This window comes from Melospiza melodia, chromosome 10 (genome assembly GCF_035770615.1).
Source record: "Melospiza melodia melodia isolate bMelMel2 chromosome 10, bMelMel2.pri, whole genome shotgun sequence".
NCBI lineage: Eukaryota > Metazoa > Chordata > Aves > Passeriformes > Passerellidae > Melospiza > Melospiza melodia.
In genome coordinates, this window is record NC_086203.1 from 22,705,919 (window position 1) to 22,725,053 (window position 19,135).

Sequence of the window (19,135 nt, forward strand, 5' to 3'; positions counted from 1 at the left end):
AGATGTCACAGGATGCGGATTCGCCCAGCTGCGGCCCGGCACCCGCAGGTCCTTGCCTGTGGCATCTTTACTAGAGACTCCTGTGGTGCTTTGCCCAAATGGACCCCCAAAAATAAAGGAGGATTATCCTTCTGCTGCCTGTCTGTATCGTGGCTCTTGGCTCCTGTTGCAGCCCTGGATTTTGCAAACTTTGCTCTCACAAACACCTCAGGCTGCCTGTTTGCTGCTGCAGCCTCGGTGCCTCCTGTGAGCCCAGGTGAGCCCAGGTGACCTGAAGCTGCATCCTGGTAGTCTGGGCAGCTCAGGCTCGTGTTTGGTGAAGACTCTGGGGATGTGGCACAGTGCAGAGCAGCCAGGTAGGTGCCTGTCCCTGCAGTAACACAGCTTTCAAAATGCCACAGCACTGCAAAACCTCATTTAGAGATTGCTGTCCCTGCACCCACTGTCCTTTTCAGATCCTTTTAAAGAAATTAGCAAGTTCAGTTTGACTCTTGAATTCATATTTATTCCCTGCCTCTCAGTGTCTGGATATTTTAAAAACTCTGATTTATTTATCAGGACACAGGGAATTTGGCAGGAATGGCTCTTCAAAACACTGGCTGCTACTGAAGGTCCCTGCGCAGGAATTGCACTTTTAGCTCTCCTTATTTCTTGAAAATAGTGATGTACCTTAATAACTGCTCTGTGGTGGATTCAGAGCTAGTTTTAACTGCCTGTAGTATGCTGAAACATAAATTTCCTTGATTTTGGCTTTAAACCAAATTTCTAATGTGCATTGAGAAGGGGTGGGAAGAGTTTCCTGCAGCTGAATGGGGATGGTTGTTTTTGGGGATGTAGTTGATGCTCTACTGTGGTTTACCCAGTGGATCCACTTTTACAGCTCTTGGGCTGTTTTCAGTTTGGTTTGTGAGTGAATCTAGATCCTTTGAGGGGCTTAAAATAGTTGGCATATTTATGCTGGCAGCTCGGCAGGGCTGTTGTGTCTGTGTTATTTCATGCTGTGCCACGGGTAGGGATGATTCAGCTCCTGGGATTAACTGCTGTTGTTGCAGCAGATTTAGGGATCGATTTATGGCACAGGTTTCCCTCAGTGCCATCAGGTGTGTGCTAAGAGCATGGGAGGATAAGCTGGGATAAAATACTACACCTCTTCGGGGATTCCTCTGTAGTGGCTGTTTTGGGGTTTTATTTCAGTTCTGCCTTTGGAAGTTCTTAGAGGTGTTGCACTGTTTATGTGGGGATTTTTCCTTGTTTAGGGGAAACCAATTGATTGGTGGTGTTGAGTTTTGGATCCAGGGTTTCATTCTTCAGGCTGTGCCTTTCCCGGCCTTGTCCTGCCTTGTTCCTCACTTCTGCTCCCCTGGGGTGACCTGAGGGCTCCCATAACCCTGTGAACTGCCTGCTAGGAGCTGTGCAGGGGCTGTTGGAAGCAGAGAAGGCTGTGCAGGACAGTCTGTTATCCTTCAAATGCTCCAGGAGAGACACTTCATCCTCATGTTTTGCAGAACTGCTAGTCTGCTTCAGAGAATGGGGAAAAACCAGATACAATCATATCGGAAATTAAAGTCTGTACGTGATGCAAATTCATCCCTGCCTCTGATGGCAGATAAACCCAGTGCAGCTGATCTGATCCCAGCAGTGCCGGGCTCGGGAGGGGCTGGGAACAGACCGAGCTTGGCTGATGCCTCTGGGCAGGAGCAGGGGCAGCTGCTCCCAGGACCTGCTCGGTGCTGGGCAGAGCGTGGGGACTGCTCTAGGGGCACTGCGGGGCTTTCCTGCTCGCCTTTGGGCAGGGATCTTTCCCCTCCGGGTGCTGTCGGCTGCCTCAGGCTGGGCTGCAGCTCCGGTGGTGCCTGAGCCGGGCGCGTTGAATCGCTCCGGAGCTCTGCTGGTAAAAGGCTCCCACCTATTGGTTGTGATGCACAACTTCAGCTGCCCGAGAAACCAGCACATCATCCATCCATCCATCCATCCATCCATCCATCCATCCATCCATCCATCCATCCATCCATCCATCCATCCATCCATCCATCCATCCATCCATCCATCCATCCATCCATCCCAAGGTTGGCACATCCCTGGCATTATCCTGACCTTTGATGGGGATGTGCCACAGAGGATTTAGCCTGGATTTAACCCAGTGTAAGAACATGATAAAAAGAGAATGGCTTAAAAAACTGCTCTGTCATTATGTCTGCTTATCATAATCACTTTTTAACACCTGAAAACTACGGGTGGGATGGACTGTGAGTAACCTGCCTTGAGGCCCATAAAAAAGGAGGCAAAACTGGTGCAGAATGTGGAGGGGAAAGCGAGGGGCAGAATCCCTGACCTTTGCCTTTCCCCTGCCTCCACCACACCCTGAGGCCTCCAGGAGCTGACACTGGCTGCTTGGGGAGATCTTGCAGCCCTGGACCGAGGTCAGGAGGGAGCTGTGGAACCCCTGCCCTGCTCCTGTGCCCCCTGGCAGGGAGGGAGCACCATGAGCAGACCAAGGCTCAGCTGCAGAGACCGGGCAGGGCTCCTGCATCCCGAGGATGGGTGGCCACATCCCAGCCAATCTGCTCCTGAGATCGGGGAGGGCAGATGAGACTCTTCAAACAGCAGAAAAAACATTGCAAAACCTGCTCCACTCCCCCCACCCTGTCTCAGCAGTAACCAAGGCAGCAGAGTGAGGTGGTGACCTGTCCTCTGCTTTTAAAAGTAATCCTAGCATTTTCTAACTTTTCCCGACTTTCTGTCTTTTTGCCTCTCTTACTATTAAATCAAAATATATCAATTTTTTGGCATCAACATTTAGTCTTGTTTGTTTTTATCTTGTTTTCGGGAATATTTTGAACCTTCAAAGTTCCTTCTGTTTTATACACAGAGTCTTCAGTTTTCTTTGCTCTTCTGGGTTTAAACTAGTTTGTAACACCCAGGAATGATACTTTGGTCTGCAAATATTAACCTACATGGCTGCATGTTATCCCTGTGGACTTCTGGCCTTATTGTGGCTGTAGGAGACTGTAGGACATTGGCAAGAGCTCCAAGGGGAAACCACCAAAGTCTGAGCATCCCCAGGGATGACTTTACCCAGTGCCATGTGGGGAGGGGGAGCTCCTGTGTGCAGGGCTGTGGGATGGGTGATGCTCGACTGGTGGCACAGGACCTGGCATGCTCTGCCTGTGGGGGAAAGTGTTGATTATGCTTGAAAATGGAAAGGAGAAGGTAGTGTTTTGTAATTAGAAATCTCATTTAAGAAATTTACAAAAACTTCTACAAGGTTTTTTTACTTAAAAGATAGAAAAATAAAATACCCAAAACAGACCCACAGATGAGGATGGCTTGGCTGCAGCGTGGCCACATGTCTGCTCAGCTCTGCAGGCACTTGTACAGCTCCTCTCCAAGGCCTGCACAGCTCCTGCTGTGACACAGCCAGTTCCTGTGAGCTGCTGGACTCTGTGACCTGGCAGTGGAGAGGCTGCAGTCCCCAGGACGGGGCTGGTGTCCCTGTGTGTGTGGTGAGGCTGCCCTCCATGGCAGGCTGGAGCTTGGGGCTAGTCCATCTTCCTGGGGGCACAGCCCTCCATCTCCAACAGCTCAGGCCAGCCCTCGTATTTATTTGTCTCTCTATCATTTTTAATGTGCTGCAGGAAAAAGAGAGAGAGAGAGAGGATGAATGAGGAGGTTGGAGCAGTGCAAGTCTGCAAGGTGGCAGAAGCTGCAGCTGGGTTTGAGTGGGGACAATGCCACTGCTCCTTGTCCTCTGCACACAGATGCAGCTCGGGGGGTGCCGTGAAGAGGATGGAGCCTGCAGAGCTCCTGGCAGGGGAGGGCCATGTACCTTTTCAAAGGGGCTCTTGTTCATCAGCCCCTTTGCTCCCAGGAACACCCAGTTGTCCCTGAAGCCTAGCGTGCCCACGTGGCTGCTGCCCAGCTCCGTGAAATACGCCCGCACTCTGGCATTCATCCTGAAAGAGGGAAAGGAGGTGTCACTGTGGTGCCAGCTGGGTGCCCCCTCTTTCTCCCTCTCTGTTGGTGGCAGCAGCATGCCCAGCTGCCCCAGCTGTGTGGTTTTGGGGAGCCTGGTGTTGCTTCCGTGGGCAAACTCACTTTGTGGCAGCATCGTCATAGCTTGCTGTGAGCACAAGGGTGCCATGCTTGATCCCTTGGAGGAAGGTCTGCAGCTTGGTAACATCTGAGAGAGAAAAAAGGGATTTAGGAGGTATTTCTGCATAGCAGCTGGGGGAGCCTCCTCTGGGCTGCTGGCAAATAACCTGACTGTGCTGGTGCTAGCCAGGATTTGGGGGAATGGGGGGCTCCCAAATGATGCATTCCCCATCCTGTGTTCCCTCCTGGGCTCTCCTGCACTGCACAGGACTGATGTCCTCCTTTTGGAGATCACTGCAGGGTGGAAATTCCTCCTAAACTTTGCTTGCAAACTCTGAAATCCAGCTGTGTGAATTTACCTCCCAACACAAGAAACGAACCTGCCTGGCCTCAGAGCTGCCTTCCCTGCCATGGTGCCTCTGGCTGGACCGGGGGCATTTCTCCTCATCCCGTGTCTGTGGGATGCTTGAATCCAAGGCCCCATCTAGTGGCACACGAGCTGACTGCTGCTTTCTTCCCTGAGCATCTCACTCACAAACTTGGCTGGAGATCTCATTATATTGGTGATTCTCCTTAAAACCAGAGTTACCAAGAGCAGGTTGCAAACTCACGGAATGATTGAGGGGGCCCTGTCTCCCTGAGCTCCCTCCTTTATCCTGCTGTGAAAGGCAGGGGAATGAGCAGCTGCTCAGCCATCAGTGTGCAAAAACTGAGTTACAGGTTGCAAACTATCAGGATTAGTGTATCCTGATCTCAGAAAGTACTTTTCTCAAGTCTCAAGTGCCTTGGTTAATTCAGGTGAGTGAAATCATGTTTTCCAGGCTACTACATGCTTGTAAAAGGAGCGAGAAGCCAATCTTGGATGTGGAAGCGTTGTGAGGACTCCAGGCTTGATGGCCTCAGGGGAAGTTGGGCTTTCACCACCCTGACTGGTCAAAGCCCACTTGACTTTATTATTAAATACATGGCAGAGAAGCAGCTGCAGCAGCCAGCAGTGCTGGTGTGAGCTATCCAGGGGCAGGGTGACTTGAGCTTACCTCCAGTGTACATGTCGAAGGCATCAGTTTTCAGGAGCTTCCCAGTTGTTCCTGAAAGGTTAAAATTGAAAACACAGCACAGTGAGTTTGCCCTGGGGTGGCTCTGGGCCTTGCCTGGCCATGAGCAAAACGCTTTGCTGTTCCCTCAGTGTGTTGTGACTGCTGCGATGGTGCCTGTGCTGCTTGGAGGAGTTTGTGGAGCTGGTTGTGCACAACCCAAGTGGGTCTGTTCCCTTCTCACTGGCAGCGCACCATGGTTGTGGCTGTGCTCCCCATGCACCACCAGGTCGATGTGCTTTGGGCTCAGCCTCAGTGCCTGGGATGGGGTTTTCAGTGGCCTGTGCTTTCCTGGGGAAGGAAGGACCCTGGCAGTGGGGAGCAGGGGGTCAGTACCTTCTGACTCACCATTCACCAGTGCAATGTTCAGGCCTCTGCCAATGTTGTTTTTCACGCTGCTCATGAGGCTGGAAAGGAGAGCAGAGAGCACCAGTGAGTGCAGGGATGCCCTGGAGATGCTGACACCACTGAAACTGTGGTGGGATGCAGTGGCTGTAAATAGCAAAGTAACCAAAAGTGGGAGCAAAGAAATCTATTTAAAATTTTTTAAACCACAAATACACTGTGATGGCCATTGATGTGCTTGGCAGAGGCCAAACTTGCCCTCTTGGAGGCCAGGGCTGCCTTGTCCCTGCCATGTGCTGCTTACACCAAGTCTTCAAAGCAAATCGAGGGTCCCACCACATTTGCAGCACCACTGATGATCTTGAAGGCAAAATGATTCTGAGGGCAGCTCCTCTGGTTCCCACACTTGTGCCGGGGCAGCTTCTCACCTGTGAGGGAGGAGTGGAGCTGAAGGTCGTGGCTTTGTCCCCATGGGGGGACACTGGCTGTGTCCCTGAGGGGCTGAGAGGGGCTGGGCTGGGATGTACTGGCCCACCAAGGGGGCAACACCTGGACCAATTTATTCCATGAAGGAGGCTTGTCCTGGGGCTGGGACCAGCTTCTTGTTTGGGGTTTATGGTGCCAAGGCCAGGTGCTGCTCCAGGTGTGACACGTGCTGTGTGTTGGGAGCATTCAGAGCTGGTGACCCAGGCAAGGCCTTGGGGCTTTTCTGCCCACAACTTCCCCATTCTTGGCCAAGGCTGGGGCCTGCCAAAGACCCCACTGCTGTGTGCAGTAACAAAATCCCCTGTGTTTGGGAGAGGGGGATTTTTGCCTCAGGGAAGGGGCTCTTGAAGGAGATCCCAGGCTTCCACCATCGCCCTGAACCCTGGAGTTGTGTGATGAAGTCGAGAGCAATACTCACTGCTGGGCTTCTTCGGGGCACCTGTGGGTATCAAGCAGGAGGATTAGACACCCTGAAGGAGCAGCTGTCCAGGCACCAGCTCTGTAAAACTACTTCCCATGGCTGCAGGCATCCCTGGATCCACCCACCCCAGTGCAGCTTCACACCACACCACACACCACACACACCACACTGTCCCTTCCCTGCCCTGGTGGTCAGAGCTGGTGGCTGAAGCCTCATCCAGAGGCTGTAAATCCCAGTGCTCAGGGCAGCCGTGCCCAGCTCTGGGGCTGGCTCACACCCTGGAGCCTCTCCCGCGGTCCCTCCGGAGCCCCCCGTGCCTCACCGAGCCAGCTGCGCAGGCTGATGGCTCTCCAGCGGTGCTGGAAGTAGGTCTGCATGAGGAACCAGGTGCCCAGCAGGGTGAGGAGCAGCAGCACGGCCCGGATCACACCTGGGGGTGCGAGAGGGGCGGGGTGAGAGCTGCAGGAGGGGCAGGCACAGGATCATCCCTCTGCTTTATTTGGATTTGATCCGTGTGTCCCCAGGTTGGCAGGCACAGGGTGACAGCCAGTGCCTGCACGGTGTGGGAAGGCAGCTAACAATCCCTCACCCTCCAAATGGATTCTGATCTCTTAATTACCATCTCCAGGGGATGTGGTGGTGCTCACATAGGCATTTCTGCTCTGCTGGGAGGCACTATTCATATTTCTCTCTGTGTTAAAGTAAATCTGATAATTACTCAGAAGGCTGTGTAAATCCAAATATTTCTTATGTTCCCCGTGCTGGGAAGGCTGCTATCCCCCAATTAGTCACTAGCTACAGCAGAGCAGCTGCTGGTACAACTGTGATTGGCATTTGGCTTTAAAGCAGCGCTCATCAGAGCAAAACGTTCCAGTCCTGCATGGAAAGAGAGCAGAAAAATGTACTTTTATTGCAGCTGAATGGCTCTTATGGAACCAGGAACGTCTCAATAGCCGTCTCTTCCCAGTCACAGAAGGTTTCACTGGGAAAAATACAACAGGCTGAAATCGACACAAATCTTGTAAAAACCTGATGCTTACACAAAGGCCCTTTCCCATGTCCCTGGCAGGGGAAGGGCAGGGCTGCTGGGCCTGGAAGGCATCATGTAAATGAGAAGGAGGCATAAAGAACCACAGAAACCCAGAGAAAAGTAAATGTGTCCCTCCTTACTTGTTACCCGCATGGTGGTGGGCAGGAGCACAGCTGGAAAGGACTGACAGCCACGGGTCACCCTGAGGAAAGAAGGCAATGCCTTAAAGAGTGCCTGTGACCCACCAAAGCCAGGCAGGTTCTAGGTGAGAAGGTGATTGCTATGTTCAGTCACATTTGCCATAGTGAGGAAGTCATCAAAGAAATGCAAATTCCTACCACGCAGAAGGTCCCACCCTGATTAAATCCTGGAGCAGCTGCACTGCCTGAGCTTCCTTCTGGAGCCTCTGAACCCTCCCCCTGCCTGCTGCCCCCTGTGCTCCCCGTTCATGCCCTGGAGCAGCCTTTTCTGTTCTGCTGGTAGCAATGAGGACGCTTTCAATCACATTTTCTTCTGGGACAATGCAGGGTAGATTTCAAATATTGGGCACTGCAAAATGCTGAGGACAAGCTGGGAACAAGTCTGTCTTCCTTAAAATCCAAAGGAGAAGGGAGGAAGGGCAGCACCACTGTGCTGAGGAGAGCAGCCAGCGTTGTGGACACCTGACTGAAACCCAGGAATATTTCCACCTGGAGAGTCTTCACCCCGGGGACAGGGAGGGGTTGTCATCTGGAGCATGAACTGTTTCTTACCCCAGAAAATCCACCTGCTGCCCTCTGTCCTCTGTCCCAGTGCCACCCTGACCGATGGGACAGGCTCTGCCACCCCACACTGGGCTCCCCAGGGTTGGGACCACTCCTACCTGTGCAATTCGGGGCTGCTGCAGTCTGCTGAACCTCTGTCCTGGCAAGGCTGGAGCCCTGTGCTGAACTGTCACTTGTGAGATGGGTGCTGAGAGTTCACGAGCAACTAAAGCAGCCCTTCAGTAATGTTTGACAGAGAATTTGTCAATGAGCTCTGCTGAGAGGTGCTCTTCCTGTTTGAAGGGTAAATAGGAGCAGCGGGCTGTAGCAGGGCTGGGCTGGATGTGGATTTCAGGCTGCTGCGTCACAAGGAAGGAGAGAAGAGCTTTTCCTCCTGCCCAGCCCTGCTGTGGGTCCCCTCCCAGGGCTGGCTGTGACATTGACCCGGGCTGTGGATGGAGCTGTGTCCCCCCTCAGTACCCCGAGGAGAGGTTCCCTGTGGTTCCCTACACCCAGGGGTGGTTGCAGCATCACTCTCTGGGGTTTTTAGGCAGCCCCACCAGTTTCAGCTGAGGTTTCTGGAGCCTGGCACTCCTCCCTGTGACACCCTCTGCTGTCCCCACACCTGCTGTGGCACTGCAGCAAGGACAGTCTGCCAAAGCTGCTCCCAGCTCCCCAAGGAGACTGGCCCACCTGCACTAAGGGGAAGCCTTGGGAGGGATTTGTGTCCCCCCATGCACCCAGACAAAGTGTTTTGGTTTGTGTACCAGCTGGGCATTCTGATTTCCCAGCAGCATCTCCCCTCTCTCTGCAGCTGTTCCCCCCAGAGCAAGGCTGGCTGTCAGCAGGAATCTGTCCCCATGGGAGGTGGCAGGGGGTCTGTGATGCCACAAGCCCTTCCCCCCACCCCAGCCCTCAGCACAGTCACTCTGGAGTGGATTTTAGAGCTTGTGCCAGAGCTGGCATGAGCAAGCCCGCGGTATAAGACCCACAGACCTGAAAAAGGACAGTTTAAAGGTTTTAGAGGACAGTTTAAAGGTTTTAAAGGACAGTTTAAAGGTTTTAGAGGACAAACGTCGCCTGTGGCTGGATCTGGAGGAGCAGCTCGAGGTTCTTCCCTTTTGCTCCTTTCAGCATGAAGTTTATGAACACAGGGACCCTCTTCCCATTTCTGGCTCCCCATCCCATGCCTGATCTGATGATGGGGCTGGGAAATGGGGCCACTTCTCACAAAGCCCCTTGGCAAGTTGTGAAGACTTCAAAATTGGTATTGGTTTGCCTTGGGAGCTTGCTGTCTTCCCCAAAAGTGCCCTGAGCAGAGCCTGGATCTGGTGAGGATTCAGAACTGGGGTGGGATTTGAACTCAGTGAGTGGAGCAAAACTCTGCTGGGTTTGCAAAGTTGGGTGCCCAGTCCTACAGTGAACATTGGCCTCACTGGGGCCCATTGCACAGCCCTCCCCTTCACCAAAGCTGTGGTTTTATTCTTTGCACATATTGATTTCATCACAGAGGAAGAAAAATGGAAAAATAAAACAATAAATGCCAGTGCTTTAGGGAAGTCATATATTTCTTTGGGCTGTTTATCTTCACCTTAATCCCAGATAAAATTTATTGGGTGGAGTCCCTGGGTGCTGAAATTCCTAGAGCCTGATTGCATTACAAGAGAGTGGCCCTGTCCTGGGACTTCTATTATATTATTTTTTAATTGTTTGCATTGATAATTGTTTTTTTCTTTCTAGAGTTGTGCCAGAATAAAAGGCACCTGTGTTCTGGCATCTGCCAGAGAGCTGCTGGCAGGAGAGGGAGAAAAGAAGGCATTGTGATAGGTGTTAAACAGACTTGTTTGTCTAATAAAGCCTCAAACTTGTTTGCTTAAAAAAAACATTTCAGGAACAAGACAAATATTGCTACAGCGGCTCGCGGTGTTCAAAAGCAAGAAGCTCCACCCGAGCCTGCTCTGGTCTGAAGCGCCGCTTGGCGGAGCTGAGTCACTGCTGCTGGGGAACAGACGGACAGACGGACAGACAGACAGATCCCTGCCCTCCCGGGGAGCCCTTCCAGGATACACCCGGCCAGTGTTCCCGTTCTCCCTCGGTGCTGCAGGAAAAATTCACTGCTCTTCCCCACAAAATTCTGCCTTTTCTTTTTCCTTCTTTATCCTTTTTCTTTCTTTCTTTTTTTTTTTTTTTTTTTTTTTTTTTTTTTTTTTTTTTTTTTTTTTTTTTTTTTTTTCCCTTCCCCTGCTTTTGAGCCCCACGGGTCCCTCTCCCTCCCAACAGGTCCCTGACTGCGAACAAAACCATTTTGGTGCAAAGTGGGGATGCAACCCCAAAAGGGTGACTGCCAGATGCCCACAGCCCCCGAGTCAAGTTTTCCCCCATCCAAAATCCAGGGATTTCCTGCACAGCTGAATGCGGGGTGCAGAGGAGGCACTGGCAGGGTGGGAGCACATCCACCCCGTGTTCAGTGTTTATCACCACAGGAATGGAGGATGCTGCAGTGCCAGCGCCAGCCTCAAAAGGAATCAGTATGACTGAACTTTGCTGAGTTGATCAATGGGAGGCTGCTGTTTGCTAGAGAGCTTTATAAATTTTCTTGCTTATAAAAATGCTTGGCCAGCTTCTGCATCCACCAAACGGCTGGAGAGGGCATCTCATGGCAGAACTGGCCCTGGCACGAGCCCTCAGTTACCTGGGGTGTTTTGCTGCTTTCTTCCAGAAAGCACTTGGTACCTTGTGTCCTCCTACCCTTCCATCTAGCTTGGTTTCTCAAAATTCCAGATGATGCCATCAGTTTTTTAAAGGAAGTAATTCTGTAACTGGTAATTCAGTAAGGGCACTGTGTGGGCGGCAAGACCTGGTCCCTACACCAACCCTTTCAGCAGTGCAGGAGAAAACAGACAATGCCCTGAGCAGGAGCCTGACCTTGGACGAGCCCCACATTTGCAGAGTGAGCACCCTGCAAATTCATCATGGCCACGATGGTCTGGCCCGCACAGCACGGCATGGCACAGCACAGCACAGCATGGCACAGCACGGCACAGCACAGCATAGCACAGCACGGCACAGCATGGCACAGCACAGCACGGCACAGCACAGCACAGCACAGCATAGCACAGCACGGCACAGCATGGCACAGCACAGCACAGCATGGCACGGCACAGCACAGCACGGCACAGCATGGCACGGCACAGCACAGCACGGCACAGCACGGCACAGCACGGCACGGCACAGCACAGCACAGCACGGCACAGCACAGCACAGCACGGCACAGCACAGCATGGCACAGCACAGCACGGCACAGCACAGCACGGCATGGCACAGCACAGCACGGCACAGCACAGCACAGCACAGCATGGCATGGCACAGCACAGCATGGCACAGCACGGCACAGCACAGCACAGCACTGCACAGCACGGCATGGCACAGCACAGCACGGCACAGCACGGCACAGCACAGCACAGCATGGCACAGCATGGCACAGCACAGCACGGCACAGCACAGCACAGCACAGCACGGCACAGCATGGCACGGCACAGCACAGCACGGCACGGCACAGCACAGCACAGCACAGCACAGCACGGCACGGCACGGCACAGCACAGCACAGCACGGCACAGCACAGCACAGCACAGCACAGCACGGCACGGCACAGCACAGCACAGCATGGCACAGCACAGCACAGCACAGCACGGCACAGCACAGCACGGCACAGCATGGCACAGCACAGCACAGCACAGCACGGCACAGCACAGCACAGCACAGCACGGCATGGCACAGCACAGAGCTGACTCCAGCCCATCCCAGCTCCCCTCAGCTCAGCCCATGACCCAGCCCAGCTGTGCCCCACGGAAAGGATGCCCAGGGCTTCCCCTTCACCTCCTCTCCCTTCTCCTACGAGACGAAGAACAATCAAAACCTCCCCCAGGCAAGCCCCTACGCTGCCAGCAAGTCCCAGGAAAAGCACATTATTCAGTGATGCTGCAGGGGACAAGGGCATGGGCCAAGCCCACGTACCGCTCCGTGTCCGCGCGGGCTCCTGGCACATCCTGGCGAGCTGGGGCTCCATGTGCTCGGCACCTGCCCAGCCTGCCCAGCCCTCCTGGCACCTCCCCGAGCCTGATCCCCTTATCTCCTTATCCCCTTATCTCCCCGCGGCAGGGAGAACACAGCACTCACTCACTGCTGCGGCCAGCAGCGCTTCCTGTGCAGCTTTGCTTCCCTTTGGCCCTCGCCTTTTTGGGAACCTCTCCCAGGGTGGGCAGCACCCTGACTTTCGGCTCTTCCCCCGAAGCAGCACACTGGGGTGGCAGGGGTGCTGCAATGGGAACAGGGGGCATGAAGCCAGGAGTGGTGTTCCCCAAAGTGGGGTAAAACCAGAACTACCTGATCTGTTGGGATTTCCCCCCAGCTGTGCTGCACGTGTGTGGCTGGTCCTGAGTTCTGCTTCTTTGCCTGTCATTGGCAGGAAGCTGGAGGTTCCTTTTACAAATAAGCATTTATTTATCCAGCAACAGTCCTGAGCTCAAAAGGAGTCCTGAGGTAACTCAAGGTATAGATTTAGGCTGTTTTCTTTTTAATCATTTATCATTGTTGTTGTTATGGTTCTGAAGGAAGAAATCACTCCTGAAGTTGGCACTTGGGGCTCTCTATTTTTTCCAAAGTTGCACTTCATTTACCTGGCAGTCAAGAATAAAAGTGTTTCCATTCCTTCTTTCCCTTTTCTTTTCCATTCTTACCACTTAAAAGAACCAAACATCTTCTCTTGGAGCTTTTAAAGCAATTTTGATCCAAGAACCAGTGGAGGAGTCATGGGGGTGGCAGCAACAGTGCTGCCTTTGGGACTGCAGCTTGCACAGGGCTGGAGCAGAGCGCCTGTGGGACCAACGCTGCTTCCTGATAATTAGTGTAAAACCTGAAGGTGATCTCTGTATAAAGCTGTGCCCTGAGCCTTTCTTTGCTTCCCCCCAGGTCTGGTCGTCAGTGCTGGGCAAGAGGTGCAGGAGGTGCTGAACTCTGGGGGAAATCACAGCCTCTAAACCAAACAGGGTTCCAGACAAGGAGCAGAAAAGCAAACACACAGAAAAGCCTGGGCTCTGCCTTGGGATAATTATTGCCCTCAGAAGGAAATTCTAGCTGTGGTGAGAGTCTGAGCTTAAACAGCACAGTCTAAATCAAAAACCTCCTCACTCTCAGGGGAAATATCCCTCCTATTGGTTTGTTTTGCTGCTGGCACTAACCAGCTCAGCTCAATAACAAAGTGCCCCAAGCCCTGGAGCGCTCAGTGCTCATCCCCGCTGTGTCCCCTGCTTGCTGCCCTGCAGGAGCAGCCCCAGGGCACGGGCACTGTAACACCCTGGGGAGGTGTTCCACGGAGCCTGGTCCATGTGAGCTTCCCTCCTCTTTCAAGGGACCTGAGGCCAAATCCTCCATGGAGATGGAGCCGTTTCTGCTGCTTGCAGAACTGAGCCAAAACCATCAGCAGGGCCATGAGCCTCCAACAACGAAATTGTGTGTGAAATGCTTCTGCTCTCTGGAATTGAACATTTCATCCAAGATGTTTCCCCTGAAACCACAGGAAAGGATGGGGAGCTGTGGGCTTTCCTTGTGGCACACCCTGGTGTGGGGAGCCCTCATGTCTCATCTCTGTATCCTGTGGTAGCCCAGGTTTTGCCCATTCACTGTGGCACACAGCAAAAATGGGCTTTTAAATCCCACTTAACATTAGGGAATGTGTCAAGTGGGAGTGGGGCATCAGCTTAGTTTTGACTCAGCAAATAATTTACTGGTGCAGTGCAATTAAAATGCACCAAGCCTCATTCACAGGCTTCTCCAAGGGGTTCTGCATGATATAGAAAAAGAGGAATCAAGAAAAAAATAATAGATGTGGTATCAAAAAGCTGCCAGACTGGGGAATGAATAATCAGTGGTGCAAACTCACTGCACTGTGATCAGCACTCTGGTAGACCAGCAGGAGCGAGCTGGTGAGTGGGGAGCTGCTCTCCTCCTCCTCCTCCTTGCTCCATGTGCCAACACTGGGTGCATTGACCCTCAGTGAGTGGTGGGAGCATTGGGACACTGGTGCCAAGAAAGTGGCTGCAGAATTGTCCCTCCCAGGATGTGGAAGGAGATTTCCCCCAGAGATCCCTGGTTGGGCTCCGCAGTGCCAGGAAAAGCTGCTTTTCAGGAGTGAGCTCACTGGGACAAAGTGTTGACAAGTTGTTTCAGGAAAGGTTTGGCCACTGATAAGCACAGCGAGTGTTTGGTTTCAGATTGCTCCTGCCCAGCTACTGCAGGTGTTAAGTGTAGCTCCTCGGCAAGGAAACGCTCTGTACCTCCTGTGTTTGTGTTAAACACCGCCCGCAGTCCCGCATGCCACATGGGTGAGAGCGAGGGCTGTCCCTGCGGCACACCTCCCACCTGTGCTGCTGCGGGATTATTCATCCTGCCCCGAGCAATCCCGCCCTGGGCTCGCCTCTGCTCTGGCCCTGCTGCAGAGCTCGGAACCGGCGCTGTTCCACCGGGCACAGTGAGTGAATCATGCCGGCACACCGTGACACATCCCCGGTGCCGCGGCTCACCGAGCATCCGGCACGGCTCCCTGCTGCCGGATGGGAGGCGTTGCGGGAGGACAGAGTTTAAAGAGGGCTGAAATAACAATATGGGACAGGAGGGCGAGGCAGCAGGTGCTGCGTGGCCGGCAGGGATGGATGGTCGGTGTGCCGGCTGCCGGGGGTGCTGTTGTGCAGCGCATCCCAGTGCCCAGCCCCGGCTGCGCTGCTGCGCGGAAAGGGAACGGGGAACTCACAGCCGCTGGTATATTAAACCAGAATATACAGAAATTATCCCGTGCCGTGCTCAGGCCCTGGTGTGTGGGCCCAGCACAGCCAATCTGCTTTTATTGTTCTGCAGGACTCCTCTGCAACAGAACGATGACAAATACCAGGAATTAGCGCGGCGTAATTACTCCGTATTAGCTGAATTCACAGTATAGACACAGATCATAAACAGCCATTGATTATTCCTAATTCCACATTTTTACCATTCTGAATTGAAGCAATTACGCCTGTCTGAGGGAATTAGCTTCTCTTTCAACCCTGCAGGTTCCCAGTCACTGCCCTTCCTTTCCGAGTCTTTTTTACTGATGGAAAAAAGGACATTCAAGACGAATCCTTCCCTACTTCTAAAATAAAATGTCCTCTCCTTAGTCCCTAAATCCCTCTGACTTTGCAGCCCTAAGGTTGCTCCTTTTGCTGCCAGCTACATCAAGATTCTGGTGGCTGCTTGTTGTGTTCTGTGGCAGCTGGGCCACAGCTCATTGCACCCTGGGCTGCTGCAGGGGCATCAGCATCCCTGGCTCTTGGTGCAGGTGTTGGGATGCCTGTGGGAAGGGCCCTGGGCACACCAAGGCTCAACATCCATCTCCTGGTGCTCGTTGGTCCATGCAAGCAGTGCTCCTGTTTAAGCATTGTCTCCTTTTTGAAATAGGCCAGGACACGATTCCAAAAGCTATTTGAGCCCCTGGTGAAATTGTGTTGGGGGCCTCTGTCTCCAAGTGGGTAACACCTGCACCTTCCCCAGACAAGAGGCTGGGAGACCTCAGCACTCCCTTGCTACAGACTGCAAGCAGTATTAAAAAAAAAGCAGCATGTAGATATAAATTATTAATATTTGCATGGGAAATTTCTAACCCTATTAGTATCATATCGCTGAATTTGTTTCTTGCGCCCGGCAGTGATTTCATTACCAAGGGTAGCAGAGCGTAATGCCAGCTCTGCTGTGCTGGCTTGCTCAATTAATGGTGAGAGGGGCAAGAATCTGCTGTTTGTCGATGGCACAAGGCCTTTGGGACTTTTCTTTTTGCTTTTCCCCTGGTACAAACTAAGGGGTGGTGGGTGGTTACTGCCACCAGGCATGTGTGCGCTCACAGGTGTGCTGGGGTGCCAAGCTGGACCAGGGGGGCTCAGCCCAAAGGAAAGGAGACTCAGGGAGGTCATTTCTGCTCCCAAAACCCCCCTGAAAGGAGGTTGTTGCCCCATGAGGGTCAGTCTATCCTCCTCTCTCCTAACAAGCGACAGGACAAGAGGAAGTGAGCTCAAGCTGTATGGGGGAGTTCTAGATTGGATATTAGGAAAATTTCTTCACCAAAAGGGTTGTCAAGCATTGGAACAGGCTGACCAGAGAAGAGAATGAGTCACTGGAGGGATTTAAAAGATGTGTAGATGTGGCTCATGGGTCATGGTTTAGTGGTGAACTGGGCAGTGCTGGCGGAACTGTTGGACTTGATGATCTTAGGAGGTTTTTCTGACCTAAACAACCCCATGATTATAACGTTCTATAAAGGGATGAGGGTCTGAAAAACCTCTGGTCCAAAGCCCTTCCCACTGCTGGCTTCAGACAGGGAGTTATTTATTCCAGGCAGTGGCTGTGACCATCGAGCAGCAGCAGCAGTTTTTTATTGCATCCATTCTAGGACACTGAAGAAAGATTATGCATGCTTGCACCATGCCAGCTTTTTATTAGATTGCAGGCAGGGGTTAAACTGATCCTTGTCAGCACAAATATAATGCCCAGGGTGATGGGAGCAGCATAAATTGAGGACAAGAGGCGGCCGCTTTTACCACGGCTCTCAAGAATGCTCTGCTGTTTTACTGCATCGTTTGCTCTTTAATTGGGACATTTCCCTCTGGCCAGGGGATGTCTTTCCTTTTTTTGCCAATGAGGTGCAATAAATAAATGGGCTGAGACACAGGCTCTGAGGGGAGGTGCAGTGCAGAGGGCAGATGAGTGAGGTACCAGAGCCCTTTGAATGTCCCCAGTTTGCCACAGTGGCGCCTGTGATGATCTGGTGCATCTCTCCCAAGCTGGGGACACGGGCAGGGGCTTCTTGTGGTGGCAGGGGGTGGCAGTAGTGCAAATCACACAGGTGGTTCATCCATTTGTCACCTCCATTATTTTCAGAGTACTGACATCATCAGGTGATGGACCTTAGTGCTGGGTCATGGGGTGTTTGTTTGTGGCCAGTTCTGGTGTGTCTGTGTCATTGAAAAGCAAATATTCAAAGGAGCACATGACAGTCCTGCACATGGGGCCAGCCAGAGCTGCTGGTTGGTTACCAGAGCAGGATATGGGGGTCTGGCCACCCCAGCTTGGGGCTGCAGGGCATCTGGGGGGTAAATAAGGTTCTCATTCACTTGTCCTGTTATTATTTACCTGCAGTAGTAAATTAATTAGATGTCTTCCACCCCCCCTCCCCACCCTCTCTGTGCTGCCAGCAGAGGAAATCCTGCTTTTGTGCTGCTAATGGACCTCACAGATCCAATAAAACATTACAGTGCAGACAAAATGTCTCTTTAAAAGCGCAATAGAAATTCAAACTCTCCACTGAGAACAAAGCCAGTGGGGCTTTTTGCATCTCCTGTTTTTATAGTATTCTGTAACATTTGTAAAGTAGATCACTTTCATCGAGGGAGTCTATCTTCTCTCCCAAGCTGTAATTCCTAGACTTCTTAAAGAAGATTTCTGCTCACAAAGGAAATAAAAGATAGAAATATGATGCTCTCTGACATTTGAACACACTACTGAGAATCTGAATTAAAACGAACAAACTCAGAAAGTATCATTTATACAGCAATCAACTTTAAAAAGTCACCATCTGCTAAGAGTTACCACCCGGTGTAGCTGTGTCTTTACTGCCAGACAGAGAATAGGAAATAACTCAGGGAGCTCTCCTGCACCTGCTGGGTTTTTCCTGGCGCCGTGCTCGCTCTGAGCTGTGCTGGCTGGGGAGCCACAGGGTTCCTATTGCAGCTTCTCCTACACTACAGAGCATCATTCTGAACACAGCTGCCATTAGCAGGGAGGATTTGGGGCTGTTCAAGTTACAGCTTGGGATCAGCTTTTCAAAAAGTCTAAAGGGCAAGAGAAATGACCACAGCTGGAACAAGGGACCGGGATGTGGTTTATATTTAGAGATCTGATTTTTTTCCTTGCTTCCTGCTCACCTCCTTGCTGTCCCCCACCTCAGTGACATTGCCTGGTTTCTCATTGCCCTTTCTACTTTTGTCTTCCTATTTCATCATAATTGATGATAAAATTACCAAATTCTTTGCCCTGTGCAATCTGTCTAGTGCTCGCCTTGCAGTATTTTCCTTCATTTTGGTCTTCCACTGCTCATCACCTCCTAGAAAGGTTGTGAACTTTTTGATATAAAAATTTCCCATCAAATTTTATGTCTTCCACCAAGACCACTCTGTGTTCAGGTGATTCTTAACACAATTTAATCCTCTGTGCTGGCACTGCTCAGTGCCATTCCCTCTGTCTTGGAAATTGTGATGGTTTCCCTCTGACCTCTTCATGCACAAGACTCAACTGTGGCAACACAATTGCATGCACCACTTTAAGTCTTTGGTGTTTTTGGAAGGAGCTGGGAACTGAGCTGCCTTCATGAGGTGTATCAGCTGAAAAAGTGTGGAAAGGCTTGTGCAAGTAATTTCTGCATTGCCTGCCTTGAGTTTTATACAACAGCACCAGGTGTTGGGAAGCTGTCATGGCTTTCCCCCACTGTTTCCCATCGCTGTGCAACATTGATCAGACTGCTTGATTCAGATGCAAGGAAACAAGGCACAAGAAATGAATTAAGAAAAAAAAAGTGTCCCAACAAGTTTCTCTTGTGTCTGTGCCATCACTGAACCCCATCACTGCCAGGGCTGCTGAGGGGCATCATCATTATTTGGGCTGATGCAACAACACCCATCATGGCAGGCAATTGCATTCCTCTCCCCTTTTAGGACTTAAGCCTCTCACCCCATCCCTCTGTGTCCTGTCTCCTTTCCAAGGTCTTGTCTTGTTGCAGAGACCGAGTAAAGGATTATAGAAAGTCATGTTGCTTTGTGCCTGGGGAAAGATGCTTTTGTCCTCACCCT

General features: G+C 51.9%; 1 protein-coding gene across 2 annotated transcripts; it reads right to left on the reverse strand.

The window, feature by feature from the left end:
* Positions 1 to 3,271: 3,271 nt before the first annotated feature.
* On the reverse strand, positions 3,272 to 12,278 carry FAM3D (FAM3 metabolism regulating signaling molecule D). Of its 2 annotated transcripts, none has more exons than XM_063164310.1 (10): positions 12,228 to 12,278; positions 7,609 to 7,670; positions 6,761 to 6,868; positions 6,436 to 6,456; positions 5,836 to 5,959; positions 5,535 to 5,593; positions 5,130 to 5,180; positions 4,096 to 4,180; positions 3,827 to 3,953; positions 3,272 to 3,629 (listed from the first exon to the last, which is right to left on the reverse strand). In XM_063164310.1, the coding sequence occupies exons 2-10, from the start codon at positions 7,619 to 7,621 to the stop codon at positions 3,540 to 3,542; spliced, it is 678 nt and encodes a 225-aa protein (XP_063020380.1). In that variant the 5' UTR covers positions 7,622 to 7,670; positions 12,228 to 12,278; the 3' UTR covers positions 3,272 to 3,539. The 2 variants fall into 2 exon arrangements, with proteins under 2 accessions (XP_063020380.1, XP_063020379.1); XM_063164309.1 differs by lacking the exon at positions 12,228 to 12,278 and adding an exon at positions 8,331 to 8,459.
* Between the last annotated feature and the right edge of the window lie 6,857 nt (positions 12,279 to 19,135).

Bases quoted from the DNA above. Each gene is read 5' to 3' on its own strand.
- FAM3D (XM_063164310.1), bottom strand. The intron at 3,954-4,095 runs GTGAGTTTGCCC...TCCCTCTTTCAG, and splicing joins TATGACGATGCTGCCACAAA to GATGAATGCCAGAGTGCGGG. The intron at 3,630-3,826 runs GTACATGGCCCT...TTTTTCCTGCAG, and splicing joins ACAAGAGCCCCTTTGAAAAG to CACATTAAAAATGATAGAGA.